We start from the raw sequence: 23994 nt of genomic DNA, 5'->3' as shown, positions 1-23994 counted from the left end.
AATAATTTACAATTCTACAATAATTTCATACGAATATATTTTATAATAATATTTATATTAAAAAGCTAAATACTAACATTAAATTAATTTTTGAAATAAACTTTTACTTAGAATTAAATTGAGAAATTTAGAAATAAACTTTTACTTTTCAGATGGCTGCAAAGCTGTGCAGTCCTTTGATCTCCTACCACAAATGGCAAAAAATAGTATTTTTCTGGAAGTCATAAGTTTTTTTTTGTCTCATGAAAGAGATGCAATTTATTGTTAAGAAGTTTCCTGTTCCGCCAGAACAGAAAACAACTCCAACAAATTATTGTGTCTGTCCAGGTTGAAACTTGAGTTTAAACTTGAGTTAAACTGGATTAAACTCCTATTTCAAAGTGCTGCAGTTCACTTAGTCCAGGTCTCTCCTGGAGCTGGAAAATTTGTCTTGAAGGATTTGTATCAGCAGATTTTAAACTGCTGAAGGCAAAATAAGATTTTTTAATTCCTTAATGAACACTGAGGAGTGAAACTCCTCTCACTCAGGTTTTGTTTTAAACATCCGTCCAATTTTAGGAGGGAAAACAAACCGCGAGGAACTTTCTGGCAAGATCTTTGTATCTTAATAAAATAAATTTTAAAATGTAGTAAGTAAGTAATAAATTTTAAAATGTATCATGTATTTCTTCAGCTAATTCTAATAGCAGCACTAAAAGTAGTGCTAAAAACACTGATTTGTTGCCAGTGTTTCTTCCCTCATACACAGAGACACAGGAATATTTGCCTCAAAGTGCTTTGATTTCTTCTGGCTTGGGCTGAAAATATTTCCTGTGATCCCGAATGATGCTGTTCAAAATCAGCAGTGAGTGGCTATTGAAGCACTTCTGTCATGGTTTTATGGTATCCCACCCTTAATTCCAAATTCTGGCTGCAGAATTTGATTTTATCTCTTGATAAAACCGATCTTTTCAGTGAAATACAGTATAAAGTTTTACTTTTTCTGCCATGTGTCCTATAAAAGTTGTGGTTATCAAACTTTGGAAATACAACATGTATTTTAGCCGTGCACAGTCCTGCATTCTGCTGGAATTTAAAAATCCCTTTGGGAGAAAAAATTAATCTGGAGAATTTGCTTAAATTCATTAAATAAAAAAGGGAAATTTATCATGCTGAAGATCAGAATAGGATTGGGGTTTTAGCTGTCAAATACACTGATTTTTCCCAATTTTTAGTGTTAATGTCCATTGCTTTTCACAGGCTAACAAGTCCTGACCTACCTGCCACTCACAAAACCCCAAAAGCATCAACACCTGCCCTGAGCACCATCAAAGGTTCCCAGATAACCCCACACCCCTGATGTTTCATTTCCAGTTGTTTTCATTACCTTTTTTAGTACTACAGAAGGAAAATTTACTTCAGGAGATGTTCCTCGAGTTTAGTTTATCCACAAATTCCAGCCTCCCTTGGCAAACCTGAGAATATTCACTAATTATAACTTTTGGAGTGGCAGGGAACCTCACATGGAATTTTTTTAAAGGGGTGGGAGTTCCCACCTGTCTCCAGGATTTTCTTTTTGTGACCTCCTCTGAGTACCAGCCATAAATGATATTCTAAAGGAGCAGGGAAGGAAGCTGGAGTGGGAATCTATGGAGACAACGTCCTCAAAGATCATCAATTACCTGCTCTCTGTAAATCGCTGAGAATTGCCTCCATCAGAGCCCAGCCTTTGGGAAATTACAGAGTTTCCCAAAATTCTGGGCGTGTTTACAGCTCAGCTCCAAGGTTAACAACTCCTCTCCCAGAATAGCATCACACCTCTGGGCCAGGGCAGGGGAGGAATGCCAGGGAAGGAGACAAATTAAAAAGTGCAAAATTCAAACCATTTTCTTTCCATATTTCATGTAATTAAGCAGCTTGTCTTGCTGTCAAGGAACTCTTTCAAGCCAAGGAGCCTGGAAGGAAATTGGATATGAAAGAGACTGTCAGGAACAGGCAGGGCTGTGGCAGTGATGGCAAGGCAGGGCTGAAATATTAAAATCCAGTTTTGTTGTCAGGGAGTTTTGAAGGTTTTGAAACTCTCTGTGACAATCAAGTTGATTTTTCAACCTTATTTATGTAATGGAAGCAGGAAGTCCATCTATTTTTAATAAGTGTGGAGATGGAATTTAGAGGAGAGATGGAGGTTCCCACAGGGATCGGTGACAATTGACAGCACAGCGGTGACAATGCCATCAAAAGGAGGATCAACCCAAAACCTCTGGAAAAATAATGCTCCTGCTTAAATAATAAATACTCTGCAGGGATTTAAAAGCCATGAGGATGTGGCATTTGGGGACATGGGACAGTGGTGGCCTTGGAAGTGCTGGGCTTGGACTCGATGGTTTTGGAGAGCTTTTCCAACCTAAATGAGGCTTGTGAGATTAAATATCATCAACAGACAGACAACTCTCTAGATTTACACAAAATTTAAAATACTCATTCTTCTTTACTACTCATCCAAAAGCACTGGAGAAATTAGCTTTAAATAAAGCCATAGATATAAAAGCATATATAATATGCTGAAATTATCTTTAAATAAATTCAGATATAAAAGCAATTTGTAAATGCAAGCAACGATCACGGATAACTAAGAGAAACCTCTGCTTCCTGATGTTATTTATGTCCCATTATTTTCCTTCTTTCCTTAAGAAAATCATCTGCCCAGATTAAAAATCAAAAAGATTGCCAATGCAGAAAGTTTGCAATGAAATTTTCTTACCATTTCATTCTTTTTTTCTTTAAATTTGTGTTGCCACACAATCAACAATGAAGATGTAACTCTACAGAAATTACAGAGAAGATAATTTGGAAATTTTCCTTCAGGAAAGAGATTTGTTTCTTTGGCTAACAAGTAAAAGATTTCTCAGCTCTCCCTCAGAATTATCTGTCTTGAGGTAGATTTGCAGTTTGATTTTCAGAGTGGAGCTGCCTATAAAATAAAATGCATCTTTATCAAATTTGAATCAACAGGAATTCATGTTAAATATCAGTTCTACAAAGGAGCACAGAGTAAATCTCCTCTGGAAGTGTCCTGGACAGTGAGCAAAGCCCAGGTATGGGTGGCTGCAGGGTCCCCACAACCAAATAAATACAATAAATGCAGCAGCCACGTGCCTTAAACTCCTGATTTCCCTGGCTGGTTGTAGAACACTCCCAAAAATGACACAACAACAACATCATCACTTTCTGAGACCCACAAGTGAATCTTTGCTTTGGGAATTCCCATCCTACCCGGTCCATCTCTTCACCAAACACATCTGGCCTTGCACAGATCTCCACAGGACATGTATGCTCCAGGTACAGAAACTGGGATCTAACTCTGGAGATCTCTCCCATTCCTGCAAAAGCAGTGGGATAAATTCCTCAGGGAGATCTCTCAAATACCTACAACAGCAGTGGGATAAATTCCTCAGGAAGATCCCTCCCATTCCTGCAAAAGCAGTGGGATAAATTCCTCAGGAAGATCCCTCCCATTCCTACAACAGCAGTGGGATAAATTCCTCAGGGAGATCTCTCAAATTCCTACAAAAGCAGTGGGATAAATTCCTCAGGAAGATCCCTCCCATTCCTACAAAAGCAGTGGGATAAATTCCTCAGGGAGATCTCTCAAATTCCTACAAAAGCAGTGGGATAAATTCCCCAGTGAGAGACTCTGCCCACCTTAGAGCAGACTCTGCCCAGGATTCCTGCTCACACTCCAGTGAGGCACCTGGAAAGTGGCAATGAGAGGAGACAATTCCTGATTTTTGAGTACTAGAGAAGGAGAATTTACTTCAGATGTTCTCAAGTTTAGTTTATCCACAAATTCCATCTTGGGGAGAAACGCCAGCTGTGGAGAAGAACTGAGGCATTTAATCTGAGCTGAGCTTTGTTAGATTTGAACTAGGACCAAACCCAAAAGGGACAGATCTGAGTGACTGGAGAAAAAAACCCGAACAACTTCTTAGAACCAGAAAAATATTCCTGTGGATCCCTGGATTTCCCAACCATGGCATTGGCATTGCTTATACAAAGGAGACAGTTTTGATTTTAAGGGAGATGGTAAAATTTTGCTTTCCCCTGAGATTTCAGGGTTAAAGTTTTAGTAATGTCATGATTGAGAAACAGAGTTAAAAAAAATGAGAAAAAGCCCAAACCAAACCAAAAGACCCACCCCCACCACAGTATATTCCAATTCTTGTATTTAACCATGTGAAGTTCAAGGGAAAGCAGCAGATTCTGCACCTGGGATGGAGCAACCCTGGATGTATGCACAGACTGGAATTTTCACACTAGAATTAAGTAATTAAAAAAAAAAAAAGTACAATATAATTCAATAAAAACCCTCTGTGGATATGGGTACAGCACATTCCACATGATAAAAAACAAACAAGCAAAAAATCCAACCTAAATTAAAAAAAAAATGATATTATATCAGATCTGAGGTTTGGAGTCATAGGGGTCTTTTCCAGCCTGAACAATTCCAACTCCAACTGCTCTGCTGCAGAACCATCCCAAACTCCTCACACACCACATCTACAAAGGATTTTAAGTCAGGTCTAAAAACTGCACACAAGTTGGATGCCCAGGCAGAATTTTCTGTTTCTGCATTTAAGAAGCCCCCAGTCTTGAAGACAAATTATCTGTAAGAAGTCCTAAAAATTCTGCAAAACAGAAAAAGTCTCCAAACCACATCAACCACAGAGGATGAACCTTAGAAATGAACTTGTAAGACAGCAGCAATTATTCTTAAGCATTCTTAAAACCAAAAAAACACATGAGCACCAAACTGTTTACAAGTTTAATGACTTCAGAACCTGCACTTTTCAATACAAATTTAATTTTTTTTAAAAAACTTATTAAAAATTTAGCATAATACTTCTGCTAATACAACTATTTTTTTTAAGAATATTTACAAAACTCCAACAAAAAAAAAACTTAAGCATAGGAAAATTTCAGCAGAAAATAGCTTTAGCTGGCAGTAATATGGCTTCCTGATTGCTGCACTGATCGACAGGAAAAAGGGGAGAAGCACTGGTAAACAAAATGGAATTTATGTTTGCAGCTTTGCACAAGCACCCCATGGTTTAGGAACCACCACATATTGGCAAAGCTACTAAAGAAATATCTACTCCCTATCTGTAGACACATTAAGAAATATATTTTGCAAAGCAATCATGTAATTATCAAAAATCTTAGCTTAAAATCAGAGTGTAAAGCAATTCACATTAAAAAAATTCCTGTAATTGGAATTACTGAATTGATTTAAAAACTGGTTCTGGGACTCCTAAGGCTATTTCCTTGTTCTTGTGCTGGATCTTGTCCTCCTCTCCATCCCTCCAGTGGTCTGAGCTGCCCTTGCATCCTCTTCTCCAAGTTTAGTTTTGTTTCTTCTTCCTCTTTGGAGAGACCCATTTTCATCATTCCCTATTTGCACATGGAAAAAAATGTCAATTTGTATCATCAATCAAACATTTCCCACAAAATTCCATCTTCACCTACATTGTTTTGAAAGGAAATGTCCCCAGTGACAACATTCCAAAGATTACATCTCTGAATTCAACAAACCAGATACCAATCCCACACTTCTGCACGTGCAATATCCTTTAAGTTGGATCCCTGAGGGTTCACAGCTATTTCTGAAAGTAGGTTAACATTAATGAGAGCACCAAAACCAATTAGCTGCCATTTTAGCTAAAACTCCTTCCACTGATATGTGAAACTAAAACAGAACCAACACCAAAGTCCTGCAAAAATGAAAACAGAGCAAGTTTTATGGCAGGCAATTCCTTGCTGTGTAGCACTAAAAGAGTTGCTGCCATTTCTACTTCAAGGCACTCATTTGATAATGTTTGCTAATTGGGAGTTGTTAAGTCAGGCTGAAAACTCCAGGGAATATTTCAGGTGGCAGCAGGAGCAGGGCAGTGACTGTCCCCTGCCCTGGGCACTGGGGAGGCAGCTCCAGAGCTGTGCCCAGTCTGGGTCCCTCAGCTCAGGAGGGACATGGAGGGGCTGGAGAGTGAGCAGGGAAGGGAACGGAGCTGGGGAGAGCCCCAGGAGCAGCTGAGGGAGCTGGGATCTGGGATCTTTTCCATCAGCAGCCCCAGAGCTCTGCACACAACTGGTGTATCTGCACAAACTCAGCCAACCTTAGGGAAGAGAAAGCCAAGCCTTGCCTCACCTGATTTTAGCTTTTTGGGTGGCACATCCTCTGCTGGCAGCTGGCACTTCCTCCTGCGAGAGGGGGGGGCTGCCTGTGGAGCAGGGGCACCCTCCTGGCCTTTTCCTGACTGACTCTCTTCAGAAGCAGTGGATGCTCCACTCAAACCCTGAGCTCCCAGAGTGCTGCCACTCCCTGGCAAGTCACTGCTTCTATGGGGAGAAGTAGAAGTAGCCGCCTCTAATGACACCTCCACCTTCCTCCTATTGTTTCTCAACTGCCTTGTTCTTCCTTGGCATGGATTATTTTCTGGAGATGCATCTTCACTTTCTTGAAGAACTCTCTTCTGACCTCTGCCTCTGGGCAGGTTGGGTTTTCCCCTGAGAGAAGTGGAAATTGTTTCTTCGGAAGTGGAAGAAGTTGTTTTCTTCCTGCCCACTCTTGATGGATTCTCTTTTGCAGGTGGAGCTACATCCAAAAGTTTACTTTTTTCCTCAGGAATTCTGTCTTTACCATCTTCTGGCAAACCCTGAAGTGAGGTGGGACTAAGAGCCAGTGAAGTAGTTTCTTGCCTCAAGCTTCCTTTTACAAGCTCCATATTTTCTTGGGAAGAATTGTCCAAATTCTGTTTAGCTGCCCTACTGTTATTTTTCCTCCCACTTTGTTTCGACAGGACCTGGTTTCCCTGAATAGAATTTTTGGTTTCTACCAAGGGGGCAATTTCCTTCCTCCTGCCTCTTCTCAGTTGATTTTCTTTTCCAGATGGATCACAAGTTTCTAAGGGAATATTCTGCTCCTCTTTGGGAGCTTCTTCTCCATCACCTGCAGGCGACCTGCGCTTCCCTCGAAGAGAGATGGAATTGGTTGTGTGTGATGCCAGAGCAGCTTCTTTCCTTCTGCCCCTTCCTGGTGCCTTCTCCTTGGCACAGGACACTGCTTCCAAAGGCACACTTTGTTCTTCCTGAGTAGCCTCATCTTTAATCTCTGACAAGTCACATTTTCCCTGGAGAGGAGTTGAACTTCTTGCCTCTGCTGCCGGATCCATCTTTTTCCTTCTGTCCCTTGCTGGTGCATTCACTTTTGCCTGTGAAGTTTTATTACCCAGAGCTGGATTTTCCTCTTCTCTCTGTGCCATCTGTTTAGCATCACCTTGCAGGAGCAGCCCACGTCTCGTTCTGACAGAAGGAGATCTGCTCTGTGAGGCTGCAGCCACCTCGCGTCTCCTGCCGCGCCTCGGTGGATTGTCCTCTGCTGAAGAGGGAGCAGCTTCCAAAGCTGATCCTGGTTCTTGTACAACGGCCTCAGCTTTCCTGTGATCTGCACTTAATGTTTGTTTCTCCATAAAGGCAGGACTAGCTTTTTGTGGGATGGAATCAGGTTGCTTTCTCCTGCTCCTCCTTCCCTGGGAAGGAGGATTTTCAGAATTCTCGCGTTGATTATCTTTGTCAGTCATCCCTTCATCACCCTCAGGTAAACTTTTTCCTTCAATTGCTTTGGAACTGCTTTCTTCAAGCTGAAAATTAACTTTTTTACCTCTTCCTCTTCTAGACACCACTGCATTTTTTTGTGCTGGATTGCCCTGCAGGATTTCAGTTTGCTTTGCTTTAAGTATTCCCCGTTCATTTCTGGTCCTCCTCGGAGTGCCCTGAGCAGGACTGGCACTGTCTGCAGCAGGGACTGATGGGGCACCTGGGCTGGGCTGCTCCTCCCTGCCCTGGGCTGCACTGACACAAACAGAGCCCACAGAATCCTGCAGAGAAGATTCATCCACTTCTGACTTAAATTTGGGAGCAATCGGTTTTAGGCTGTTCACATTTTCAGTAAATTCCTCAGCTTTTTGCTCCAAAGAGTCTTTTTTGCCTCTCCTGTTTCTAGCCCTGCTTGCTTCCGTGTTCTGAGCACTGACTGGCATTTTGTTTGTCTCTGCAGAAGGTGACTCTGCCTTTAATCTTCGAGCTGCCTCTGTTGTATTTTCCTGAGCATTTTCTGTTTCATATCCCCGAGATCCTTTCATCTTATTTTTCACGTGGGATCGTGTTTCAGCATCAGTTTCAGCTGATGTTTCCTCAGTTTTCTGAATGTTTTGTGTATTTTCAAGTGTGACCCCACAAGTGTCTGCTTTTATTTCAGCTGAGTGCTTTCTGTTTCTAGTACTTCTAAGAGACTTAACTCTCCTCTCTGTTGCCTTTAGTTCAAGTTTAGTGCCATTTTCAGATTCTTGTGCAGTGACAGCCTCAGGAGCTTTGTCACAAGCCTGTTCCTGTCTTTGTGAAACCTTTGGGGATGGGTCTTTACGAAGCTTTCTGGTTGTTCCATGAAGGTCTCCTGGAGAAGCTGCTTTACCTTGCTCATTCCTTGCTCGTCTCCCTCTTCTTGGTGGAATCACTGGTTCTGTGCTCTCCACTCCTCTGCGCTTCCTCCTCGGTGACAGGAGTACTTCTCCACTGTCCTCCATCCCACTGTCAGCAGCTTTGCTATCAGGATTATTTAAACCTGTTTGCAGCTGACACATTTCACTCTGAATGTTTCCAGCTCCTGTCTTTATGCCTGGATCACCTTCAGTTTCATTGGTGCCACACTCCTGTAAACTCTCTTTGGTATCTGCAGGTGCTTTTTGCAGCACTGAGGAATCTTCAACACAAGACTCCAGGTTTTCATTTGGATGTTTTAACTCCTTCAGCTCTTTCCTTTTACCTCTCCCTGGTCTCTGAGCAGCTCCAGGTGGTTCCACAGATGAAACAACGTCAAGCCCTTCCTGATCAGGGCACTTTGGAACCACCTCTTGTATGCAACGCTTTGTCCTCCTTCCTCTTCCCTTGTTTTCAGGTGTGATCACCCCCATCTCCTCTTGGGTATCAGGACTCTGCAACTCCTTTAAACTCACACCATTTTCACTTGGCTTTGCTGCAGCAGCAGGCACAGCCCTCCTGCCCCTTCTGGGTCTCTGGGCAGGCTGCTCTTCACCAGTTGAGTCCTTCTGTTGGGAATCTTCACCTTGGGAAACTCTTCCTTTTTCTTCTAGAGCAGGGTAAAGAGCACAAACAAAAATGAGACACTCACAGAAGCGTCTTGCTCAAAAAAATCATACAATAAATAAAGAAATATTTAACCAATTCCTAGATTAAAGGCCAGGCTTCTGACTGCAGTTGTTTAATTTATTTGGATAAGTCAAAGGGAAAAATGATCTTAGCTCAGGAAATAGCTGGGCTCACTGAGAGAGGTTTGAACAACATTTGAACTTCATGGTAACACTTAGGATTTTATATATTCATTATTCCTCTAAGCAAAATATTTGTGCTTACCATGCTTATGACTGGAATTAGAACCAGGAGGTGCAATTTCTCCCTGGGAATCCATAACATTTACTGATCTGACCTAAAGGAATAAAAAATAACCAATAAATGCATGTCTGACAGGACAAGAACTTAAGGAGCCAACCAATACCAGATGAATGTACAGCAATGTTTATAAAAATGTTTGTGAAACCCTTTTCTTTACAAATTAAATTAATTAGTCTTATAAATGCACCCATTTATCTGATATAAACCCACAAACATAGCAAATTCAATTCTTGCCATCGAAAGTGAAAGACAACATTGTGGAGAGGTTGAGAAGTGCCTAATGAGTGCTCAAAGGGAATTTGGGATATTGAAGAGAAACTGAGTGTTCTGTAGTGTTTTATTGTAGTTCTAAGTGTTAAACTCAGGGATAACTCAGCATTTTACCTATGGAATGTGGGAATCAAAGTAATTTTTTCAGGAAATGATACTGGCAGTGATGCCAGCACATCTCCACTGAAGATTAAGATTCTTCTCCATAATAAGCAGCATCAGAACAAACCAGGCTGGGCACAGACACCACCAACTCTGACCTACTGATTGGAGAACTTCACTTCTCCTACCTGCAATGGTCAGAGTGGAATGGTGAATGAGATGCTGGGAATGTCACTTTAATATTAACCTTATTATTTTTATATTAAGCCTGTTTTTAATGATCCTTAAACAACCTGAAAACACTCGTTTGTGACAGGTCCTTTCAAATAAATCCATTTTAACACACACAAATGCAGCTGTCCCTAAAAAATGTTGCAAGATAGAAAGTGTCATACTAGGAAGTCTAAGTTCATTTCAACCACAGGTTTCAAAATCTAAAAACATCCCTTCCAAAAGTTGAAGTATTTTACCTTCATTTCCTCTGGGGTACCAAACATTTCAGTCACTCCAGTGTAGTCCACTTCAGAATCAGAAGATTTCTGCCTGGGTTCTGCCATGAGCCTTTGCAGCCCCACAAAATCCTCAACTGGTTGATATTTCTCTTTAGGAGACTTCATCAATCTCTTAATTCCAAACATGTTTTCCACAGGCTGCACCTTTTCCTTTGGTGTCTGGAAAATGCGGCTGATGCCAACCATGTCTTCCACGGGCTGGGATTTCAGCTTGGGGCTTTTCCTGGCTGAAGTCACACCTGGCACAGCTTTTCCTGCTTCCCTGCTCTCTACTGGAGTCTCCAGCAATCTTTTCGAGGCAATTTCATCTGTGACTGCTTCCAGCTCTTGCTGAGGGGTCCTCATGAGCTGTTTGATGCCTGACAAAGCCTCCACAGGCTCCAACTTCTGCTTTGGGGTTTTCAAGAGGTGCTTGATGTCTGACAGAACCTCTACAGCCTCCAATTTCTGCTTTGGGGTCCTCATGAGATGCTTGATGCCTGACAAAGCCTCTACAGGCTGCAGTTTCTGCTTTGGGGTCTTCAAGAGCTGTTTGATGCCTGAAAGAACCTCTGTAGGCTCCAACTTCTGCTTTGGGGTCTTCAAGAGCTGTTTGATGCCTGAAAGAACCTCTGTAGGCTCCAACTTCTGCTTTGGGGTCTTCAAGAGCTGTTTGATGCCTGAAAGAACCTCTGTAGGCTCCAACTTCTGCTTTGGGGTCTTCAAGAGCTGTTTGATGCCTGACAAAACTTCTACAGCCTCCAACGTCTGCTTTGGGGTTTTCAAGAGGTGCTTGGTGCCTGACAAAACCTCTACAGGTTCCAATTTCTGATCTGGGGTCTTCAAGAGCTGTTTGATGCCTGACATAACCTCTACAGGCTCCAGTTTCTGTTTTGGAGTCTTCAAGAGCTGTTTGATGCCTGACAGAACCTCTACAGGCTCCAACATCTGATTTGGGGTTTTCAAGAGGTGCTTGGTGCCTGACAAAACCTCTACAGGTTCCAACTTCTGATCTGGGGTTTTCAAGAGGTGCTTGGTGCCTGACAAAACCTCTGTAGGCTCCAATTTCTGATCTGGAGTCTTCAAGAGCTGTTTGATGCCTGACAAAACTTCTGTAGGCTCCAATTTCTGCTTTGGGGTCTTCATGAGTCTCTTGATACCTGACAAAACCTCTCCTGGTTCTGACCTTTGCTCAGGGGTCCTTAAAATCTTCCTTTTGCTTGACATGACCTCAACTGGCTCAACTTTCTGCTTTGGAGTCCTCCTTTTACTTCCTGACCTCACCAGAGATGCTGGTTTTGCTGGAGTTACTGCCAAACTATTCACAGTATCTTTGTGCACAGCTTTTCTTTTTTCAGGAGTTTTTGTGGCTATTTCATCAAACACAGATGGAGATGACTCCTCTCTCAGAAGGTGGAATATGCCTGGACTCTCTTGCTTCTGCCCTGAAGCATCTGAATTATTTAACGGTGACACCAGCATCTCTCCTGAAATAAGCAGTAGACTTTATGTCATTTGGAAAATAAATTAAGAAGAGAATCCAAGCATTTTAATTGCTGCATAAAAAAAAATAAAATTCAAATATACCCTTCTAGAAATCAAAATCCAAACACATACATTGGGCATTCAGTGTCTGAATGTCTCATCAGCAGCTTGAAGTTCCATACCAAATAGAATGAATAATAAAATATCCTACTCAGAAACTAACTGGAACTACATTTTCTTTTAATACCTGCTAAATCTCAATGGTTCCTTTCATGGGTTGCTGGATGCTTCACCTCAGTTAAGTCTGCCTAGGCTGAGACTGCTCCTAACCTATAATATACCTAAATCTTTTTTTTTTAAATACCAAACCTACCAGATTCCTCAGGAGTGTGCAAGTCAGAAATGTCCCCTGCAGCCCACGGTGGTGTAACATCAGCATTCTGAGCAGCAGCCAAAGGAAGTGTTCTTCCTCCCTGATTTTTGGGGGTTTGGAACATTTCAGGCACCCCTAGAAATGACATTTAGGGAAATTAGCAGAGGTTTTGACAACAGAACTGCACAGCAGGCAGATGAAGTACAAACTCTGAAATCTCACCTGTGAAACTTTCATCCATGTCCATGTTTAGCTTCAGCTTGGGATTTTTTACCACTTTAGGGACATGTCCAGCTGACCTGACTGTGGTGGAATAAGCTCTACCTACAACTATGGTAGCAGGTGACTCTGCATGACCGGTGCTGAAGTGACCTTTTATTTTCTTCTCTGGAGTCTGCAGAGGGAAAAGGAAAAAACCCCAGTTATTAAGCAAAGATTCATGGTGGAAGAGGTGGCCAAGCTCCTCCCATAATTTATCATCAGTCATGGTTAACTGGGAGGTTCCAGAAGGCTGGAGGATGTCCGGTGCCAGTGAGGATTGGAAGGTCCAGCCAGCCTGAGCTTAGGAAAGGCAGGTCCTGATTTTCATGATCAGAGGATGGATTCCAAGATCTTTGAGGTCTTTTCCAACCCTAATAATTCTCTGATTATTCCTGTACAAACCTCCATTTCCCACATGCTGTGGGAGACATCAACTCTCATTTTACATCCTACCAAGAGCTCAGCTTCTCGATCAAAATCCATCCAAGCTGCTTGGTGGTTATGTAAGAAAATAAAACAAAGCAACACAAAAAAGAAAAGGATACCTTTGGTGGGTGGTTTAATCTCTTCAGGGCTCTTCCTTTACGGACAGTTTTTTTAGCAGTCTTTGGCTGTGGTCTTGCAACCCCCAATTTTACCACTTCTGCCCAAGATTTTGCAACTAGAAGAAAAGGAGAAAGAACCAATTTAACTCTCAGCTGTGTAAATGGAAGTTCACAATTATTTCTTTATGATTCCAACACATTTTCTGCAGTCTGGCAGAGGAAAGTGGTTGTTATTATCTGATAACAGCTGAAGTGTTCTCTGAAATATTCTCAGATTGAAAATCCAATTTCAGCTGAAGTTTAAGAAGACTCCCAGTACCCAGTGAGGTTTTCCATATCAAAACAATGAGCTTTACGCAGGGTCAAACACAGCCCAGATCCTACAGCTGAACACTGACCCAGTTCCTTCCTCTCTTCTTTTTGGAAGGAACTCATTTTTCCCAACAGAAACTTGCCATGAGCTTTTCAGCCTCCTTCATTATAGATGAGCTTTACTCTGGTGAGATTTAACAACAGAAGAGAAATTGTTTCTAAGTGAAGTTTCTTTCACCATCTTCCTGAGAAATTTCAGTTATTTATCCTGAATTTAGATCTACACAGACTTCCCATAATTTTTCTTGTATCACTTTCTCCTTGTGACACACTCCCAAAATTCCCAAAGCAAGGTTACCCTCATCACAGCATCATTCTGTACACAGCAGTGGGAGCAGGGAATTACAACTGTGGAATAAATGAAGCTGGAAGTTGTAGGACACCTGCCTTGTTTACTTCAGGAAAAGAAAAGCTATCAGAACAAAGGAGCATATAAAAGAAATGACTTTTTAAAACAGAGATGAAAAGGGGAATGCTGTTCCTTTTCCACTCAAGAAAAGGATGCTGTTATTCTCTTGTCAGAATTGCTATGTCAGTCTGTAAATAAAAAGAACTTTGAAAAGTTGACATTGCCAGGGTGTGCAGGATACAGAGGAAAATGCCAAGCATCCAGGAAATTACCTGAAAAAGCTCTGGAAACAGTTTTACTTGGGATCTGAAATTTTTAAGAGCTGTGATGTTCTTTTCACATTAGAGAAGGAATTGATGCAGTGATATTTAAAAGCACATTACAGAGGTGGTGAGAAATGGAGTGCCGCTGGTATTTGTCAAGAGCTCTGCTGCCATTAAAATGGACAGAACAATAAAGTAATAAAAATTCCTGGGTGAATGGGGAATTGGACTTTGTCAAACTGATTTAACTGATGAAAACAGGTGACAAATACACCCTACTTCAAAGTTTATTCAAAAGTCAAAACTTGAAGAACCAGAACTCCCCCATTACAGTTTCCAATGCTGTCAAAACTATTTCAAATCAGTGCTCAACACTGGGAATTTTGAGGATTTGAAAGTAACACCCAGTTGTGATCCTATTTTTTATTTCTATCACTTAAGTACCACTTTGAGTAGTTAAATACAGCCCAGTTCCTGGACAAACTATGTGAGCCTTGTATAAAAATAAGGCACAAAATAACCAAAGTGAAGCTGCATTGCTATAAAAGGTTAAGTTTTTCAAAACAAAAGTGATGTGATAAACATGGTTTAGTTTTAACACTGCTTGAACTTGACAGATTTTAAAGATCATGACTGTAGCCTTGCAAAGAGAATGTTAATTTTACCATTTAAAAAGTTCTGAACATTAATTTTTGTCTTTAAATGACTTTATAGACGTTTAATAAATTTGCTTTATGAATGAGAAAATGCAACAGTTCCATAAGGCCAGCAGATTTCAGAAGATTCACCAATTACCTGGTGGCCTCTGCACAACAAAACAAGCCTTCTCCAGCGTGGTTCCTGTATTTTAAAGCATGAAAGTGAGTATTAAAAATTAACTACTGAAACCAACCTAGTAAATTGGCACTGGAGGCACCACTTCTCCTCTTGGCACTGAGAACAGCCACAGCCCCACCTCTGCTCCTCGTGGCAGAGCCCTTCAAGCGCAGCTGGGCACCTCTGGCTGACCGGGCAGGTGTCCCTGCCACCGAGGCTTTGGCATCTTGGGCAGCAGCAGGAGATTTTGGGGTTTTCCCTTGGGCATCACTCTTCCCCTCTGGATCCACATCTTCTGTGCCAGCATCCTTCTCCTCTGCAATTGGGAATGGAGTGGGGGGCTGGGAGATGGAGAAACGCCCTCTCCTGAAGGGGGCTGGAGAGCCTGCAGGGATTCTGGGTGTTGAGACAGGGGATGAGGCACCTGGGGGCTGCTGGGCTGGGCAATTTTTGGGTGACTTTTTCTCTTCCTAGGGAAAAAAAAAAAAAAATCAGTAAATGGAGGATTTTTCTTCTTTTTAATGAAGTGATCAGTCCAGGCAAACCCTGCCTGAGACTTGGATTTTACTTTTTCAGGAAAAATAAATGATTCCTAAACTGTTCATGAAGTCTGGGTTAAGTTTGGCAGGAGGGTTTACCTTACTTTTGATCCTCACCCTTTCCAATCCTTACCCTTCATCCATCCCCAGCCAATTAAATATTTTAATGTCCATTTTAGCTTCAGATTAATTGATTTTAAACATGTAGCCTGATTTTTCCTTGTGTATTTTACCCATCCAGTAAGTAGCAGAGTGACCTTGCCAATGAACTTGGCTGTACTTTCACTTTATAATAAACCTGTTTAGCTGATGATTCTTTGAGCATCTCCAAACACTCATGAGTGACACCAGCATGCATCACACAAGGATTACTACTAATTTTGAGTTAATAAATACATATATAATAGAATTTCTAAATTCTGGTCACAGTAATGGACTCAGCAACTTGATTACTCTGAATATTTACCTGATCTATCAAGTGCTTCAAGTCCTGAGCCTTTTTGAGCACAGCCCGAGGAGAGTTTCCATGGGGTAAGCTCCTCCTGGCAGGGAGGGCTCCTCTTTTCAGGGGAGAGTTGGGAGGCAAACTTTTATCAAAGAGTTCTGGGCTCAGATGACCACCAAAGGACACTCTCTTCCTTTTGCCCAAAGTCTGAGGGAGGGTTTCACCACTTTTCCTCTTCTGAGAGATTCTTTTTGTCTTGCCTGAAAAGAACAATTGAACAATTAGATATCCAAGAATCCAAGGCAGCACTTGAACCTTTCCTTGTGCATTTCAAAGCTGGAAACAAAACCCAGAGAAACTTACCTTAAAGGAAAATAGAATAAATCCAGGATATTTTATACATATTGTGTATTGTTAAGTATGATATGTATTTTACAACTGGTATCAGTAATTGGTTGTAATTTACAATCAGTATCAGTAATTGGTCCACGATAAGTATTTTACAATTAGTGTCAGTAATTGGTTCCACATTTTACCCAAGTAGGAGAATTCTTAGGAAAGTGCTACAGAATTTCTCTCACACAAAAAACAAGGCAGGGAATCCAATGTATTTACCTGAGTCTTCTCCATGCAAAAGGCCCAAAGTTTTGGTTTCTGAGCCAGGCTCAGTGTCTCCCAGCTCAGCAGCACTTCCAGGAGATCTCCTGCCTGATGGTCTCCGAGGTCTTGCAGCACTGGTATCTTCCAAATCCTGGTTTTGGTGACACCTGTCCATGGCCAGCTCTGCTGGAGCTCCACTGGCTTTTCTGCCTGAATTGTTCTGTTCCTGAGCAGTGTTTGTCTCCAGGGCTGTTTCAGCCAGAACTCCAGAGCTCCTTTGCCTCCCCCTTTTCCTTCCTGGTGTCTGACCAGCAGGAGATGCCAATATCCCTTCTGCAGCCAATGCCTCTGAATGGGCACTTTTGTCCAAGAATTCTTTACTTTCCCTGCTGCTTCTTCTGGGACTCTTGGAATCAGAGAGAGAGGCAGGGGTTTCACAATGTCCCACCTTCGAGTTATCCAGGTTTTCCTGATCCCAGATTTCTTTCAGCACCTCTTGGGCAGGTTCTCCTGGAGTTTGTTGTTTGCTGTTTCGTCTTTGCTTTAAGCTTTTCTCTTCTGGCAAAGGCAGTTGTGTGCTCTCAATTCTGCACACCGGATCTTCCCTTGGAGCTCCAGCTGGGATCTCTGGAAGTGACTTCAGTGTCAGTGACCGACGCCGCGGGGTCCTTGGAGTGCCAGGATTCCCAGGGTTCATTCCAGAGCTTTCTCTGGGTGACACGAGAAGAGAGCGAGGACTCTTCCTCCTGGGCGTTGGTGTGCTCAGCACACACGGACCTCCTGCAGCAGCACTGCACTCTGTCCTTTGAACTGGACACTCAAACCTTTCTATGGAGCACTGCTCCAGCAACACCAGGGAGCTCCTGTGGTTCTCCTTGCTGGGTATGGGTGTAACTGCAGCACCTCTGGATCTGCCTGGTGTCCTTAATCCCTTGGGATCCTGCAATGGACTCTGACTGCTATCTCCTGACACCTCCTCTGAAATGGGAGCTCGAGGACTCCTGGTAAAGCTCCTCCTGGGAGTTCTCCCCCCAGCTGGCAGCTGCTTAACCCCTGGGCTGTTTGCCTCTTCTCTTCTCACAATTATACATTTTTCAGTATTTTCCATCCTGCCCGATTCCTTTCTTTTAGCCAGGCTGCCCAGATCAAAAACACAACTCTGGGATGAAATGGGAGCACTTGGTTCTGGCAGAACACTCCCAGGGTCTCCTTCTGCAGCTTGCTGCGAGGAACTTCTCCTGTGCAGAGGTTTTTCCACTTTCAGCTCATTTTTCACACTTTGATAGAGTTTACTAAAGGGAGACATTTCATTTTGCTTTTTAAGAACATGATGTATTCTCTGTGAAGATTTGGGTGTTTGGAGTTTGACAGGGAAAGCATCAGGAAGATTTTTCTCTGGAGTTTGTTTCTTTTCATTGGCATTTTTTTCTTCACACTCAGCATTATCTACAAAGAAAGCAAAGCAAAACAAAAATACAGACATAGAGTTACTTTAAAACTGCAGAACTACAAATAAAAGTTCCACAAATACAGACTAAAAATTCCTTATTTTCCCTCCCAAGGGGGAAGATCCAGGTCAGCAAAGATCTTCCTGGTCAACCAGGATCTACTGAAATGGGACACCTGGAAGCAGCTGGGGCTTTTTGCATTGGGACAAAAATCCATCAGAAATGATAATAAAATGTCTTCTCTGAAAATCAGGATTATTTAAAACAAGAAGGATGGGAAGGTGAAGTCCTGGCATTTAAGCAGTCCATGGGTTATAATTACCCAGAATTAGCAGCTCTGGATTTTTCTGCTTATACAGGAAACAGTTCCTGTAAACATTTCAATATATACCATGTACCTTCAAAATTATACTTTTTCAATTTTTCACTAGGAAAGAATGCATGAGATAATGCCATATTTGCTAAAAAAAAAGTGTAGCTGTAGGTCAGCAGAACAGTTCAAGTTAAATCTTAATGTCTAAGGTGAATTCACAACATTTAAACATGATGAGATAATCACTGACACAGCAAGGTGCACTCAGATTGAAAAGTCTTAAAATGCCTTTTCCCCCCTCTTTTAACTTTCATTCTAATACCAACAATAAATGCAGTTAAGGGGGTAAAAGCAAACAAAGTCCTCATAAAACAGGTACCAACCTGAAGCATCAAGACTTTTAGGTCCTGGAGGTTGTTTGTGTAATAATTCCACTTCTGCCACCTGCTGAACATGAAGAACCTGTAAATTTGTACAACATTACAGCAGAGCAACAAATATTTTATACTCCAGCTTTCAGTTCTACATTGAAAAAACCTATTTATAAGAGAATATGCACTGTCCCTAAACAAGCTTTAAAGTATTCAAATTGAATCCTTGAACTTTTCAATATTTAACATTGGCCAATACATCTGAGGCCCTAGAGGGGAGACGTTTATCTTGTTTCACCACTTAAATATGAGCTGTTAAAGCAGCTGTAAAATAAGAATAAAAACACTTGAACCTCCCCTTCTTACCAAAGCCAGTGGAAGATTTATAGCTCTGTCTTAGTAACATCATGAATTATTAATTATCTATTATCAAACAGTGACAAATTTTTGACTAAAATTTACTAGATTTTTCAAAGAATTTATCAGAAAGAGTTGATTTGTATTTTAAGACAGAAGGACAGTTTAGGGCTGAAAATTTACTTTTAATAAGAAAATAGGGCAAGGAAATATAAAATTATGTCACTACTACCAATTGATTTGTAAAGAAAAAACCTACAGCCACAAAGTTACCTGCAGAGTTTCATCTTTTGGAGACCTGGAACGCTTCCTTTTCGGTGTTGATTGCAGAGGATATTCAAACCTGAAAAAATATTTTAAAATACCATGTTTTGTCAAATAGTTGATGACTCAATTCTGATTATTAAGAGGAATGACCTAGGAATAGTTGCCCCCTCCCAACAGTGCATACATCTCCATTTGAAAGGCTTTAGGAACCTAAAACCACTTTAAATTTCCCCCTAAAACAAAATAAGAATGATGTCTCTAAACAATTCTATCTTTACTGATTTAGGTTCATGCAGTATAAGCGATAAAAAGATAACTTTGACAATCCTGCCTTCTGATGAAGTCCTGTAAGATTATTATAGAGAAATATGAACTAAATTTCATCATTTCCACTCTAGAATCAAATCATTGAAGAGGCTGGCACCCACCTGAAAGAACGATCGATAATGGTTAACACATCTCCGTGCTTCAGGGGCACAGGCTGCTCAAAGCAAGCCCCGTTCAGCTGCGTGGGGTTCACTGAGCTCAAATTGGTCAGGACTGCCTAAAAACCAAATAAAACCATGAGTGACCTGCAGGGATGCAGCAGGGCAATGCATGTTTCAGTACAACAGCAGCTGCTCACCTCCTTGTTCTCGTTGATCTCAATTCTGCAGTGCTCGTTGGACACCCAGGGCAGCCGCATGCGGATGTCACATTCTGATTTCCTGGGGGAAGCACAGGTTCAGTTCCACACAAAACATTGGCAGAATTAGGGCATTTCCCAACATTTTAGTTGTCTCTAATTTAAAGAAAATTAACTATCAAAGTCTTTTTGAACTGGTACAAAATAGCAGCTCACACTCCTCCAGCATCAGAGAGCTGAGATCAGAAAAACAGGGAAACACCCAAACTGAAAAAAGCAGATCACAACAAGCTGAGACACAACTACAGCTGGTGCTATGGGATTAACTTACCCCAGAGCTTCCTGAAACTTGTGGAATATTTTTAGACAAAATGAGCCATTAAAGTCATTCTCAGGCTTACATTTCTAACCTGAGACTGCCAGCAGGTAACTGGGCCTTGGTCTCACTTACAGAAAAATTTCTACCTTCTTAAAAGTTATTAGTGATTAAAACATGCTTATAAATGTGTAGACTTTTCCTTTCTGTCCTCTCCTTAAACTAATCTCTAATGCTTTTGACTTGCTGTTGGTCTTATCACTTATCCCCTTTAATCCCTTCCCCTGATTTACTGTGGCCAGAAATACAAAATCAGTCAATCAATCAATCAATCAGAGCAGTTCTGGCAAGGAAAGGGCAAAAAGCAGTAATAAAATAAAGTTCAACTTTCTACTCTTACATTAACCCTAGTCCAGTATCACCTTCCCTCCTCTGTACACCATTCCTAAATACACAATATTTTTGTAAATAAGCATTAAAATACACGATCTGCAGGGAAACACTCATTATTTCAATGTATGCACGCAAATTCTCACCTTCCAAATAAACAAGAAGTTGAGGTGAGAGGAAAAACAATTCCATCAGTCCCATTCCTTTTAATGACAACGATTGTTCCATAGCGTGGCATCTTTGAACGTAAGGAACCTTACCTATAAAAAAAACCACCCAGATTACTGATCCTAATTATGATTTACATGTTTATGAGAGTAAATTGATGCAAATTTCTATGCTTTATTTTGTACCAGAGATGAGATATTTTCCAATGGACAGCAGAAGCATCTCAGTGCTGTTTATACGTGTTTCTGTCTAAAAATTCGGAATATGTTTATATAAATTGTCAGACTAATGTTGGTATTCAGGTGATTTTTGCTACCCATCAGAACCTTGGAAAGCTTCAGGAGCAACACAGATTTCGTCCCATAAGCAACTTAATAACTCACTCCTCTTCACCTAAATCTAAATCTTTCAATCTGTTACCCAAATGGAAATTCTCAGATTTGAGTTTAGAACAGAGACCAGGTGATTATAGTTATATCCTCCTGGAAAAGGAGGGGAGAGCGGCAGCAGCTCCAGGAGCAGCTGGGAAGGGGCCGGAACTGGGGCAGCCCCCGAGCTCTGTCGCGATCGTGCCCAGACCACGACAGAAGGAGGAACAGCACTGAACCGGCACAAAAACCCCAAACCCACAGCGCAAGAAAACGCCCTTTCGTATATTTTCATATAATTCATTATTTAATGTATAAGTACTATCACCACAAGCGAGCCTCAAAGAAGCATCTTTGTTAACACTCTATTTGAAAGCAGCAAGGTAAAACAAGGCAATTAAATGCAGTTAAGAGAGGCTCTCATTTAATTTTTGGGTGGGTTTCATGCGCTAAAACACTTGTTGATAACAAGACACAGCTTGGAGGGGAAGCCGGCGGTGCCTCAGGCTTTAGGGCACGCAAACACTCGGGCTCTGCACCGGGAGCGCCCTGCCCACGGCAGCCACCAGCTCCCACAGGCCAAACGAGCCACGGGAGCTGCAGAAGCAGAAATTGATAAGCCCTGGCTTCAGGCGGTCGCAGGACAGGCAAACACCGGGGGAGAAGAGGGCAACAGCCACCATGGCAGAGGGCTAGAGCCATCATGGTGGGGTAAGTGGCCACCGAACCGGGGTGTCAAGGAGCCCAAGTCCTCCTCGCGGCACCCGGCACCCCAAAGCCGCGTCCCCCCGGCCCTACTCCCCTCCCCGCTGGCCCACCCGTACCTGGGTCAGCCGGAGCGCTGGCGGTCGCTGAGGGGCCCCGTGTAGCGGTGTCCGACGCGCGCTCCCGGCCCGGCGCGGCGCCGACTGAGCCCTTCCCGCGCGCGCGCGCGCCGGCCCCCGAGTCCTCTCACTGCGTCCCCCCTTCCGCCCCGCTGTATCCCTCCGCCAGACACCAAAACAGAGCCCCCGGGAACCGCGCAGACGGACGGACCGGGAGCCGCTGCCACAGCCCGCGCCTGCCGGCAGCAGCCATGGCGGCGGAACAGCACCGAGCTGGCCCAGCCGCGACAAGCGGTACCGGGCAGAGGGACTCTTTTAGCTTTGACCCCACGCCGGATCGGCGGAAGCAGAAACGAACGCACCGCGCGGACCGTTGTGCATTCGAAAAGGAGCGCGGTGGCCTCTAATTGGCGGAGGGGGCGGCGCGCGACGCGCCGCGCAGCCAATGGGGAGCGGCGAGGGCTGTTTGAGTTCAAACGGAGGCCCCGCCCCGCGGAGCCGCTCGCGCCTCCGGCGCTGCCGGGAACCGCGGCGGGAGCGGCCCCGGTCCCTCACGGCGGGACGGGCGCGGACCTGAGGATCTGTGAGGTCAAGAATCAACTTGTGTTTGTACCTGCGCCTGCATCTGTACCTGTGCCTGGATCCATACCTGTGCCCCGATCTATATCTGTGCTTGTACCTGCGCCTGGATCTGTACCTGTGACCAAACATGTGCTTGTACCTGATCTGTACCTGTGTCCCCCCCTGAACCTGTGCCCCGATCTGTATCTGTGCTTGTACCTGTGCCTGGAGCTGTACCTGTGCCCCAACCTGAACATTTCCCTGAACATGTACCGGTGACCAAGTCTGTGCTTGTACCTCTGCTTGTATCCGTACATGAACTTCTAACCTGTACCTCTGACCACAGCTGAATCTGAACCTGTATCTGTGCGTGAACCCGGACACAAACCTGTGCTTGTTCCTGCGCCTGTGTCTATACCTGTACATGAATCTGTACCTGAACCTGTGCTGTACCTGTGCCTGAGTCTGCACATGAACCTGTCCCTACACCTGTACCTGGATCTGTACCCAAAAAAATACCTGTGCTCACACCTGTATCTGTACCTGAACCTTTATTTATATTTGTATCTGAACCTGTACCTGAACCTAAATCTGTACCTGAACCTAAACCTGTTCCCAAACCTGAACCTGTTGAGGCTCATCAAGCCCCTCTCTGAGGGAGGGAGACTTGCAAGGAGCTCAGTGGTCCTAAATTTTCACTTCCCCAAATCAACAAAACACACCCAGATTCGCTTTATATCAATTCAGCTTCATTTGGGCTTTATAAAGTGATTTCAGCATCTGTATTTGATCAGATTAAAATAGTACTAGCCACAAAAATACTATTAATCACAAAGGTAAGGGAGAGAAAAATAAAGGGAGCAAGTGAGCAGCAGTAAAAGTTAAATTTGTATTTTAAGTTCATTTTAATCAGCAAATTAGTTACCTTCATTTAGATATAAAGCTGGTCCCCATCTCTGCTCCTGAACAGGAATTCATTACTGAAACTGGAATTTGAGGATCTGTGAGGCCAAGAATCAACGTGAACACTGTGTTGTTCTGTGATTGAAGACAGAAGAAAAAAATAACAATATTAACAACAACAACAATGCATTATTGAGATCTGAAAGGTGACCTTCATTCCAAGTTTGATGCTTGGGAAGGGGATACAGGACAAGGTCATCCAGCCTTTTGTGCTTCAGGGGATAAAATTCTACTATTCAGATCTTTTACAAAGCAGAACTTTTAATTTTACTCCTATTTTATTATCTACCTTGCCTCAAAGACTATTTTATGTGCTGTGATGACTTTAGATGTGATACAGTCAGATGTAAGCAGCTTTTTAAATGTTATTTTTTTTCAAATAAATGACTTTGAAGTCTATTTCATAAATTTTGGTGGGCCTTTAATTTAGCTCAGATTATGATGATGATGATGATGATTACTATTATTATTAACAATATTTTACTATATCTGTGTGCTACTGGACAATCTTTAATTTAGACATAAACCACACCAAAATCAGGATTCTATCTGGTTTCTAATTGGGTATCATTGCTAATTAACAGGTATTAAAAAATCCTTCCTGGGGGTCC

General features: G+C 42.5%; 1 protein-coding gene across 4 annotated transcripts; it reads right to left on the bottom strand.

Annotated features, from left to right (window-relative positions):
- Positions 1–4788: 4788 nt before the first annotated feature.
- MKI67 (marker of proliferation Ki-67) lies at positions 4789–22197 on the bottom strand. Of its 4 annotated transcripts, none has more exons than XM_030951067.1 (16): positions 21860–22197; positions 20646–20759; positions 19794–19875; positions 19597–19712; positions 19175–19244; positions 18557–18635; positions 16428–17858; positions 15834–16072; positions 14905–15298; positions 13029–13144; positions 12445–12616; positions 12223–12357; positions 10344–11851; positions 9463–9535; positions 6182–9178; positions 4789–5427 (listed from the first exon to the last, which is right to left on the bottom strand). In XM_030951067.1, exons 2-16 carry the CDS (start codon positions 20735–20737, stop codon positions 5294–5296), a joined length of 7638 nt encoding a protein of 2545 aa, XP_030806927.1. In that variant the 5' UTR covers positions 20738–20759; positions 21860–22197; the 3' UTR covers positions 4789–5293. The 4 variants fall into 4 exon arrangements, with proteins under 4 accessions (XP_030806927.1, XP_030806928.1, XP_030806929.1 ...); XM_030951068.1 differs by having other exon boundaries at positions 6182–9175; XM_030951069.1 differs by having other exon boundaries at positions 18557–18620.
- Positions 22198–23994: the final 1797 nt, after the last annotated feature.

The sequence above is a fragment of the Camarhynchus parvulus genome, chromosome 6, assembly GCF_901933205.1.
Source record: "Camarhynchus parvulus chromosome 6, STF_HiC, whole genome shotgun sequence".
Lineage (NCBI taxonomy): Eukaryota > Metazoa > Chordata > Aves > Passeriformes > Thraupidae > Camarhynchus > Camarhynchus parvulus.
The sequence above is the reverse complement of the archived record's forward strand: the minus strand, read 5'-3'. Positions and strand labels throughout refer to the sequence as shown.